Genomic DNA, 11,433 nt, shown 5'->3' with positions numbered 1-11,433 from the left:
TTAAAATATGTAAGTCTTTTAAATTATTAAAGCTATTCCTTTTAAAAAAAATCAAACTTCCCGTTTTTAAACCAAAGGTGCCAATTTTCGAACTTTATTCTGGGAAATGTTATTTCAAAAAAAATTAAGAAAAACTAAAGTCGTAACTATGTTTCATATCCAAATAAACACTAGTTTTCTAGTAATTCTCTCTATATATTATTTGAAAAATTTCTATAGACCAGGGGTGGCCAAGCTCCTTGATAGTTGAGCCATTTTTCAAAATGCGAAACTTTTCGCAAACCTCAATTAAATACGTATTTAAAAGTATGCAAAAAAGGTATTAAAAAAAGTTTCCTTACAGAAATTGTATTTATTGAAAGCACATAAATAAAAGTGCAAAATATGTGTATTGATTTTAAATATTATAATCTTCTCTTGATAATTCTTTAAAATTTTGTTGGAATAATTGGTGACAGCACTTCTCAGTAATTCTTTGAGATGCTGGTTAGTTAATACTGATCGGTGGTCACGAATTTTTAAGTGGAATAAAATTATTCACATAAGTACGTTGTTCCAAATATTGAAATAATTCGACAAGCAGCCTTTTATAATTCAGGATACTTCGATTCTGGTGCAAATTTCCAAAATTCAGTAATCGACGTCGACTTATTTTTTAATTGTAGAACTTGATCGTTTTGCATCTCTATTAATTCTAATTCTTCAGATGCTTTTTGGGTCGTAATTATATTGGAAATGAAAAACTCACCTTGAATTATGTTAATTTCAAATGGATTCCGAAAAATATTTAAATAGCACAAAAATGAAATGGGAACTTGGGTACATTTATCGAGAGCCACAAATAATCCTTCAAAGAGCCGCTGGTTGACCATCCCTGCTATAGACTAATGCATTTTTAATACATTTAATGTCCTAATCAAATCTTATGAAAATTACCCTTTTCATCAAATGAATCTATGAAGGAAACTGAAAATTTTTGTTATATTTCTTATTATTATTCTTTTAAACACGTAGTGGACGCAAAATGAAAAAGCGAACGCCTTGAAAAACTTCTGATTTAATTATCAGATTTTCATATACTAGGACTCAATCAAAATGGATCGAGGGCTTAACCTGAAATATGCTAATTAATTTTTAGTGCAGACGATATTTTAAGTGACGAAATCAGACATCAAAATATACTTTCTCTACATAAGTATACATTTTTTCTGACGGATTCGCTTTCTTGGTTCTCAAAATGGGGGCTTATAATTTAGATTAAAGAATGGTCAAACTTAGTCCCCTTAATGTTAATTTAACGTTTTGCTTGTTTCGCTATATTTCGAGAACTTTTTAACAAGACGAAATTTTTTTATACACTATTATAAAATTCGTTTATCTAACGAAAGTTCCACGTAAAAACTAATTTTCAATATGTATTTGTTATTTTTAGTAAGCTATTTAATAACAGTCGAAAAATTTCGAATCGTTATGAATACAAATTCGTTCAAATTTTGTATTTTGTTATTTAAAATTAAATACTTTAAAATGATATAAAAGTTTGTATACCTTACAATTCAAAATTCTTCGACTATCATTAAATAATTAAATTAAAAATAATAAATAATTATTAAAAATTAATTTTTACATGATATTATTATTTTTGAATATACAAATTTTATCATTGAGCGCAAAAATGTTTCGATTTGCTTATAAGTTCGCGAGACCATAATACTTAAAACATGAAATTATCATTAAGGGGTCCAAAATTTAAACCGTCCTCCTGACCAAACTATTGGGACAATATTTTTCAGACTGCCGCTAGCTCTCCCTTTATTTTGAGGATGAAAAATTCAAATTCGTTGAACGAAAGTACGTTTTTGTGTCTGATTTCGTTAACTTAAAATATTACCTGCTCTAAATATTTAGCATATTTAAGAAGAGGCTCTCGAAACTTAAAGATTGAGGCCTAGTAAGTAAAAATCTGATCATTAAAAATCAAAAGCATAGAGAGCGTTCGCTTTTTTTTATTTTACGCATAGCTGCCATAATTCTTCCAGAGTTCTATTAAGATTTTATTTTTATTTTAAGTGATAAAAAAACATGCTTTTCTGTTTCATTCTTGAATGTATAATTTTAATAAAAATTATTTGAACCATCATTGCATATTAATAAATTAAACATATATCTGAGGCCATGATAATCACACCATGATGTATATAAGCTCAGGCAAATTATATAAATGTTTTTGTCAGCAATTGATTTTTCATGACCAGAGAACATTATTCTTCGAAAGAGCAATAGTTGTTGATCATACGGCATAAATACAATTGTATTGCATAAATTAAGTTTAAGCTTTTATCATTATATTAAATAAATCTCTTTGTTTTGTGAACAAAATTTTATTAATTACTAATTAAATCAATAATAATACACGTAATTAGGAATAATTTTTAAATAAAGCAGTGCAACTTTTACAAGTAATTTCAAGAAGCCAGCCCTTTTAAATACATTTATCTGCTTTTTTGAATAACGTTAAAGTAAGAATGAATAGGATCTACAAAATCTATAGTCCATAATAAAACTGAATAAGCATTTTCCATAAAGTTTTAAAGCATAATTTTTCTTCTTTTTTTATTATTCAATCCTATGATGAAATCCAATTCTTCCTCTTTAAACCATCTACTAGATTCAGAGACATTCATCTGTAAAATAAGTTTTAAAAGTAATATTATTTGTAAATGGAAATATTTGGTGCAATTAAAAACTAATGAGGCAGAGGCCATTCAAACAAAACTATCTTATTAAGGGATTGTCAGTAAAACGTCATCGTCAGTACAACGGGATAAATTCCTAAACAACTGCAGACAATATTTTTATTTTGACGAACTAACCTATGACTCATTATTTATTGAATATTCTTAATATTACTGAACAAATTGCTAAAATGCGTATCTCTCAATCAAGTTCTTATTCTTGAATTACTAGAATTTGGAAGAAAGATTATTAGAAAGTTTCGTATTCAAATTTTGTGTTATCCTGCTGTGTCTAGGATCTGTTTTGCGACCAGATTTTGATACCGTTTCGAGTATAGGTCTTTTACTAAATAATTTTAGTTTGATGCATTAACCTACTGGAATTTGGAAGAATAGAAAGTTTCGTATTCAAATTTTGCGTTATGCTGCTGTGTCTAGGATCTGTTTTGTGACCAGATTTTGATACCGTTTCGAGTATTGGTCTTTTATTAAATAATTTTAGTTTGATGCATTAACCTACTGGAATTTGGAAGAGAGATTATTAGAAAGTTTCGTATTCAAATTTCGTGTTATCCTGCTGTATCTAAGATCTGTTTTGTGACCAGATTTTGACACCGTTTCGAGTATTGGTCTTTTGCTAAATAATTTTAGTTTGGCGAAACAACCTATGACTCGTTATTTATTGAATGTACCTAATACTACTTACTAAACTAATAACTTAAAAGCGTTTCTCTGAATCAAGTTCTTATTCTTGAAATAGTGGAATTTGGAAGAACGATAAATATTTTAGAACGCTTCATATCAAAATTTTGTGTTATCCTGCTGTGTCAGGGATCTGTTTTGTGACCAGATTTTAATACCGCTTGTAGTTTTGGTTTTGTGCCGAAAATATTTTTACACTGCAACGAGCATGACATTTGAAAACACAGCTGAATAATTAGTGACATGATCTGCGCTAGTAGAAAAACAGCATTAACATTTATAGTAAAAAAAATCCTTAATAATACTACGAAATTTCTAGAAAACAGTGATTCCGTAAACTTTTTCAAAAGATTTTATAATAATAGTAATGATTTTTTAAACAGTGTTGATATATTCTGAATGGAATTATTCGAAATTGATAGTTACGTCCGGTTATAGGAGCCAACAAGTGCTAAAATTTTTGGTTTTGAAATCACCTCTAGTTTATTGTTAAGAAATAATATTTCTTATTTAACTTTTTTTACTAATTAGTTTTACTTTTTTTACTCCCATGACAATTTACTTTTTTTAGCTAATTAGTTTCCATGACATTTAAAGTCCTACAGATTGCAGCACATGTTGTTAGTAAGTTCGTTACCCAGCGTGATTGAAAAACCTCAGCGATTGTAAAAGAATAAATGCCTTAACGAAAATATCAAACATAAATTTTAAACGAACCTACAATTGACTAGGTTATGGGAAATAGCGACCAAATAGCTGCATAGCTATATAGTTGCATAACTATCCTGACCTTTGAGCAATTGTTTTAAATTAAAAATTTATCTTTGTTAAGAAGAGAAGATCTTAAAGACTGATGTCCTGCAATATGGCAGAAAAGGTCACAATCCAAGTGCCTAAATCGCTAAAATCCTCCGCAATTACAAATGTATAACGTAGAAACGATGAAGAGCTTCGATGGTGCCAAATTTCTAAAGTAATACTTCATTCTCATTTGATTGTAAGAATTTTATTACATTTTTTTCTCCAAAAATATTGTTGAAAAATTTACTCCCCACATAAACAAAAATACCTCAGCAGCCGAATGTGGTTTCCACCAAAAGTTTTGAAGCGTTGAGGTAGCAAGTTCGATTCCCTGAATGTCCTGGTTCTGATGTCCTTCTGTTATTTGCGATATCTGTTCATCAATTTAAACTGGGCTTCTACGATGCTAAGACGCTCGATTTTTCGTATTTATGTAGGAAAGAGTGAAGCTTATATTAATTAATTTGATATTTCATTGATACAGCTCCCACATATTTTCATACGACAATTTCTTAAGTCAAGAAACAGTAATATCAACCGAAAGACAAGGGGTTGGCATTAGCCGTTAGAACAGCACCATTCAATTCCACAACTGGTTGACTTTCAGTACGGATAGAAAACCAAGTTAATACGCAGAATACATTCGTACTTTTAGGAACACTAACAAAAGTTTTAGCTTTTTTTTTGGAATGAAAGGTTATAAGTTGGTCTTGATTCGATCGTAGATCATGCTTGTATTTGAAGTAGGTAAATATTTTCCCGGGTACCTCCCTGGCCGAGCTGTATCACCCGCCAAACGCTGTGTGGAGGTTCCAGGTTCGAAACCCGCTGTTACCCTGGGTGTATCTTCGTGCTATCCTTCTCTGTATTGTGCTATCTGTCCTATATGATAAAGGTTTATAAGCCTTAATTGAGCACACAAGCCTGCAAATGTATGTTGTGCCAATAAATAAATAAATATTCTCCCGTAGGAAACGCTGATCAGCCTTAAGAAACCAAAAATCTATACTAAAATTTCTATACTAATATTTAAAAAGTAACTGCTTTATCTTTTCTAATTAATTATTTTTAGAATAGAAATTTCTTACTTTGACTCTCTAACAGAAATAGTTTTTAAAAGGTAAAGAGGTGGATTTTCGAATGTTCTTTTAGAAATTTTGCTATCAATTATTATTTTTTTTTTTAATTTCTCGAGGACACTGATCACCTTAATGTAGGAATGATGAGATGTTAGGAGATGGTTCACCAGCTCAAATTCTGAACATGTCATTTGAAAAAAAATTAAAATTGCATTTCACTTTGCCTTTTTGAAGCCAAAAAAATTTTTAACCAATTATCAATCAATCAATGTTTAATACTCAATGTTTAATTTGAGTGTAAATTCTGGATCTTTTTCCTATCGTTCATTTTATATAGTTTTTGGTTTGTGCTCTTTCCAGCTGAAGATGAAATCTTACAGATTATTGACTGATTGTAAGAGTATTGACTTTAAAATTGTTGCATAGTTATAGCATGAGAAATGTATTAAAAGAGTTTAAGATATTGTGTGATACGATGTGTTCTCTTAAAGTTACTGTTTTGAGGAGAATAGTCGAAGTAAGTATTTTGAAATTTTGTTCATAAATATTGCTTTTGGCATTATTTAACTGTTTATTCTCTTTTCAATTAGACAGCTTAATGAAAGAGGGTTAAGCAACATTCTGAAAATATGCAAAGTTTTGAAGTTAAATTTATTTTATAGTCCGTAGTGTTGATGGAACCTATTTTTCCTGCCAAAATCATAAGCGATTTTTAATGGAAAAATATATGTCGTATAAGCCATCCTGTTGTTGATATATATCCCATAGCTGATGTTCCTAAATATACTAAAATATTACTTTGAACCTCCTTCCACAAAGATTTTCAATAATAAAATATACTTAAGGATCTCTGGTTTGAAAGCTTGAGTATACTTGCTTGAAAGCTTGAAGTATACTAAAATATTACTGATTTTCTATAATAAAATATACTTAAGGATCTCTGGTCTGAAATTACAAAATTTTGAAAAAAAACAAAATTAAAAAATGAAATTTTTAGAAAACAAAATTAAAATTGTTCACTTAAACTGTATCCTTGTAGTGTACATGATGTTTATAGGGGGGATGTTTTCCTCGAAGTCGTTTTAAAATTGCAAAATGAATTATAACGATCGATGGAGTCTTGTAATAAGTAGCCCGAATAAGCCGTCACCTGCAGCCCATTATGCAACTCTAGTGTGACGCAAATAGAGTACTACTACTACAGTTCTTATTTCTTCATCCAAAAACATTATCATGTAGCCCTGCATTTTTTTGAAGTTCAATTTTTATTTATTGCTTTTATTTATTACTACGATAGCAGCAAGCTCACATATTTAACCTATTCGATGTCTATTTATTTGAATTCCAAAATAAAAGGGTCCCGCAGTGAGCTGATCGTAAAGACACGGTTTCGAATTAAGCACCACTGGCTGCGGTTAGTAAGCGGGTGGGTGACCACTTTGATTATCCTGCGTAAGGACCAAGGGTGCACGGTATCGGTCCTCGTAAAACTGTTCTATCGTAAAGTGCTCGACGTAGAGCGCAGGTCGTCGGGCTACCAAAGCAGGAGAGCCATCCCCTCTGCAGAGGATAAATATTGCAAAGGCATGTCTTCGGATCATCCTCAGGTATGTTTCTCAGACCGTCGCCAATAGCCCATTGTTCAGACGTAAATAAAGTACCTAACTAACAAATTAAAATCAAGTAAGTTTTTGATTGCGGATTATTAGTATTTTTAATAAAGTAATTACAAAATCAGACTTGATATCTACATTAAACTCATTGTTGTTTATATAATGCGATAGTTATCACTGCATTATCGATTTTTGAAATAAATTGATCGAATATTTTTGTTACCATTTTTTATTTATTTAAAATAAAAACACAATGAGTCTCGCTTGTCTATCGAGATGATTGCATTACGGTCTGCTCTTTACTGTAGTTTCTGTAAAAAAAAAAAAAAAAATTCCTTAATAAAAAGAAGTTTCTGTTTATTTTTGTAAAGAATTTCAAGTTTACTTCTCTTCACGGTAGAAGCATTAAATTAAAGCTTCTTTCAAATTCAGTTTCAAGCATAATTTAGAATATTCAAACATGCAATAGAACAATCAAGATATTTCCCATTTGAAAGAAAAGCACTTTTTAGTAAAACGCTGGAGCAGTCAATATTTATAACACCTACAATATTCAAAGGGTTTCATATATTTGGCGAGAATATATATTTTGACAAAGCACTTCAAGTTTCTATAGTCGGTTTTTCTTTTGCTAGACCTGACAAACTATATTCTAAAATATTTCTGAAGCCTTCAAATCAATAATGATTTCCTAGAAAATTTACAACTAAAGAAAATATTTCCTTTTCTTAGTTGCAATATAATCTATTAAAAAAATATGAAAATAGTTTATATATTATTTAATGATAATCTTCTATTTTTTAAGAGCCAAAAGGCAAACTTTTGAATTTCTACGCAATCTTTATACACGTTTTGTCTACATATTGATTTCTATTCTGTCAATTTGCATCTTAATTAATTGCATGAAGCTGTAAATACCTAAATTGAGCTAATGTTGCTATATTTTTTTACACTCATAAATTTTATGAACTTAGCTAAGAAGTTATGTTACAAAAGATTTATACCGAGACAGGATAGTGCAATAAAAACAGTAATCTGTGGCAAATTTGATTTAGGGGAAAGCAATAAAAAAACAGAAAGGAAAGTTGTAATTTTGTTCATGTTATTTGTAGTGTGCCTAGAATACCATTTTTATTAATCGATAGATATTAGTTATTCGTTAGCGATATAAGTTCCATTTTTTCTTCGAATTTCCACTTCGAACAGTTATACTAATACATCTATTTCTTTGATTTACCGTAAAGTTTTAATTCGAATTACATTTGATGTAGCCAGGTATTTATTGTTTACCGTCAGAGCTGAAATTAAATAAAAGTGATTTTGTAAAATATTCAAATTGTCACTTGATTTATTAGTTTTTATTAAAGCATTTATTTTAATTCTTGATGAATATTTCAGAAATTTTTCACTGACCTGATTGAAATCTAAGTTTAAAGCCAATACGCTATAAATAATGTAAATAAAACAATGTGAATAAAGCATAAATAAAGGTAAACGAACATACCATAGCTTTGGTTTTATAAAGAAGGACATTCTTTTAGTGTCTAAACACAAAATGACTGAAGAAATTTAGCAAGACATTTCAGTTGCAACAGGAAAAAAGTTCTTTAACTGGTAGGAGAAGATGTTGCTTAGTAAAACGTATTTGTCGCTTTACTTTTCGACCATGATTTTGAGATTAGGCATTAAAGCTATAGTAAGTATAGAAGCCGCATCTTTCTGTACCCTTATTTGTGCTTTATTCACTTTGTTTTGTTATTTTCATACGTAGCACAAGGTGTACCCTATCTTTATTTTCACAAAGCGCTATAATCTGTCTCAGTTTTCCCTCGAAATTGAAATAGGGAAAAAATTGTAAGTGCATATTAAATATTTTGCAATGTTCTGGAGAGAACAAAAGTGACCAATTTTCATGTTTATATATTTTATAGAACTTCAAAAGTTTAGGTTTAGTTACCAGTTTCGAAAGTTCGGCTAAGGAAAAAATTAAGTGCCTATGCTAACCTTTCGAGCTCGATGAACCTAAAATTGAGGTTCATTAATTGTTTACCCTCCTGAGTTCCAAGCTTAAAATAATGGTAAAAAATGTGATTTTTACTACGAAATATATAGAAGTAAATTCATAAAGGCTACAAAAGTTTTCTTAAATCAATTAAGTAAGCTTATTTAACTTTTTTAGTTATTTTTAATTATTACATAAAAATATTTTTACCATTTTTTTCTCATTGAATAATAAATCATTGCACAAATCAGGGAAACGTTACCTGATACGATTTTTTTTTATTTCTTGTTGTCTTTTCTAACTTTTCGTTTCCAAGTTGGATCAGCACCTCCCAGAAGAGAGAAGGTCTCCGCACTGACCACTTCAGCAACCGGAAGTACTGAACATAAACTGCGTTATGGGTGATAACTTCCGAACTCCGAAACTGCGCAGTGAGAAAAAATAAAAACAATGTCACGAAGTTCGATCTGAAGGATCGGATTTCTCGTTTATGGTAAACCGTGGAAAGGCTTTCTCTCTTACGAGCTCTTGGTTGGATAGATACTGACTAATATAAGCTAAATTAAGGTTATTTAACACAGGAATTATCGAAATTTTCATAATTGGTCGTTTTAGATTGATTTCTTTTCCTTTTTACCCTTTATGCGACCAACTTTGTTATTAAAAAACATGTTTTGGAAAACTATACTTTTCCCAAACGTTCAGTTTTTGAGGGAAAGGAAATTATTCTATACAGTTACACTAGTTCTAAAAATTTCATATTTGAAAAACAATTTCTTCCTGGTGCTAAAAATCTGCAAAAGGATTATTTTCTTTTCGAATTTAACTTGTCTAAATTAAAGTCGATATTAGTTTTTTGTCTGAATTATTTTATTTTATAACCGTCGTTGAGCAGCCACCCAATTTTATGGGTTTACAACTGCTAATGTTCAACTCCGTTGCCTTGTAATTTTGAACCCAATCTAGAAGACAAGGGAACTCCTCGGTCGAGTATTGGGAGAAATTTTGCCTTCTTGAGGACGTTTTGATAGAGCTAACTCGCATTTGCGTTACATGGAGAGGAAGACCACGAGAAACCCCTACGGTTAGCCTGACGGCAAGGGGACTCTAACCCATGATCCGCCTACCACTGAGGATATTTCACGTCAGCACTGTGGCCGGTGCAAGCCAGATGCGGAATTCGAACCCAGTTCGCCTCATTGGAAGACGAACGCTCTATCCCCTGAGCCATCGCGACTCTTGTCTGAATTAATTCTAATTATTCAGATTCCTAATTATTGAGGACAACATCCCTCGACATATATCTATCGTCCTTTGCCACCCTCTTTGTCCTCTTTCCCCCATGGCACCCATGGCAAATTATTTCTTTCATACAAGTTTATCGTATTAAAGCAACTGTAAAACAAATCTATTCAAAAGCATAACTAAGAAATATTTAATATTAGAACTCTTCAAAACTAAAACTCATACTAAAATGTGAGATCATTTTCAAAACTAAATTCTTCCCATGCTTCTGGAGTAGATTTCTACGAAAAGGAAAACATCTTCTCAAAGTACATAAAAAGTTTTTTTCCACGCAATTTAAACCTTCACTAGATTGTTAACATTTGGCGTACTTGCAAATGAGTCAAATTTTGGATGAACAAAACTAAAACTTTAGTAAAGATAGAAATCGATCTTTTTGTAGAAAAAAAATAAAGAAAATATTACCTTTTCCCGTTCTTCAACATTCTTTGAAGCACCAGAGCGCGATTTTTTTCATGGGCTTTACTCCATAAGTAGTCAGTCAGATCCATTCCCATTGCTGTTTGAGAAGACAGAAATGTGACTAAAAAAAGATAACGAAGCACTTGTCACAAAAGTACTAAGCACTTCGTAATTAAAGTCGCGTCTCAATTAGACCTCAATATCTAAACTTTTATTAATCGTCTCAGTTAGACCTCAATATCTAAACTTCTATTAATCGTCTCAATTAGACTTCAATATCTAAACTTTTATTCTCAATTTTTCAAATTTTCATTTTTTATTCCTGGAATTTTAAAAACTAATTAATGTTCGATTAATAAAATGTTTGCCTTCATTAAGCCTAGCCAGGCCTGATTGCGAGAATTTGTAGATATTTAATTTATAAATTTCTAGATTCAGTACTTAATTTCTATTTTAGAAAATTCAGCTTACAATTAGTTTCGAATTCATTAGATAATTTTTTTCTTTATCACAAAGAATAATTTTTTAACCATTCGATTTCTTCAAGTAGAAGATTTTCTGCTAATTTTTTTAATCATTTTTATGATTCTGTTGCGCTTTTAATTTTCATTATCTAACCAACGTGACTTATTGTACTGTTAAAGTTAACCGTTCACTCGCCTATGTTCTAAGAATGGAACATAGATTTAAAGTTTAAATTTAACGAGCAATTATAGTCTAACTAAAGTAAATATTTTTTTATTATTTAGTTTAGTTAGAGTTTAGTAATATAACTAAGCATCATTTTTTGCATG

The 11,433-nt window shown here is 30.4% G+C and overlaps 1 protein-coding gene across 3 annotated transcripts in view; it reads right to left on the bottom strand.

The window, feature by feature from the left end:
• Nucleotides 1-2,361: 2,361 nt before the first annotated feature.
• Nucleotides 2,362-11,433, bottom strand: part of LOC107438557 (uncharacterized) — a 55,549-nt gene continuing 46,477 nt past the window's right edge. The window contains exons 3-4 of one of the 3 annotated variants that reach the window (XM_071187630.2): nucleotides 10,643-10,760; nucleotides 2,362-2,684 (exon numbers count right to left, since the gene is read on the bottom strand). In XM_071187630.2, the coding sequence (XP_071043731.1) occupies nucleotides 2,681-2,684; nucleotides 10,643-10,760 (122 nt within the window). In that variant the 3' untranslated portion in view covers nucleotides 2,362-2,680. The remainder of the gene's footprint in view (nucleotides 2,685-10,642; nucleotides 10,761-11,433) is intronic. The other 2 variants (XM_071187632.2, XM_071187631.2) reach the window with 2 other exon arrangements.

The sequence above is a fragment of the Parasteatoda tepidariorum genome, chromosome 11 (assembly GCF_982258835.1).
Source record: "Parasteatoda tepidariorum strain Cologne lab strain chromosome 11, Ptep-v5.0, whole genome shotgun sequence".
In the NCBI taxonomy this organism is placed as follows: domain Eukaryota; kingdom Metazoa; phylum Arthropoda; class Arachnida; order Araneae; family Theridiidae; genus Parasteatoda; species Parasteatoda tepidariorum.
Note: the sequence above shows the minus strand (reverse complement) of the source record. Positions and strands in the feature narration are given on the sequence as shown.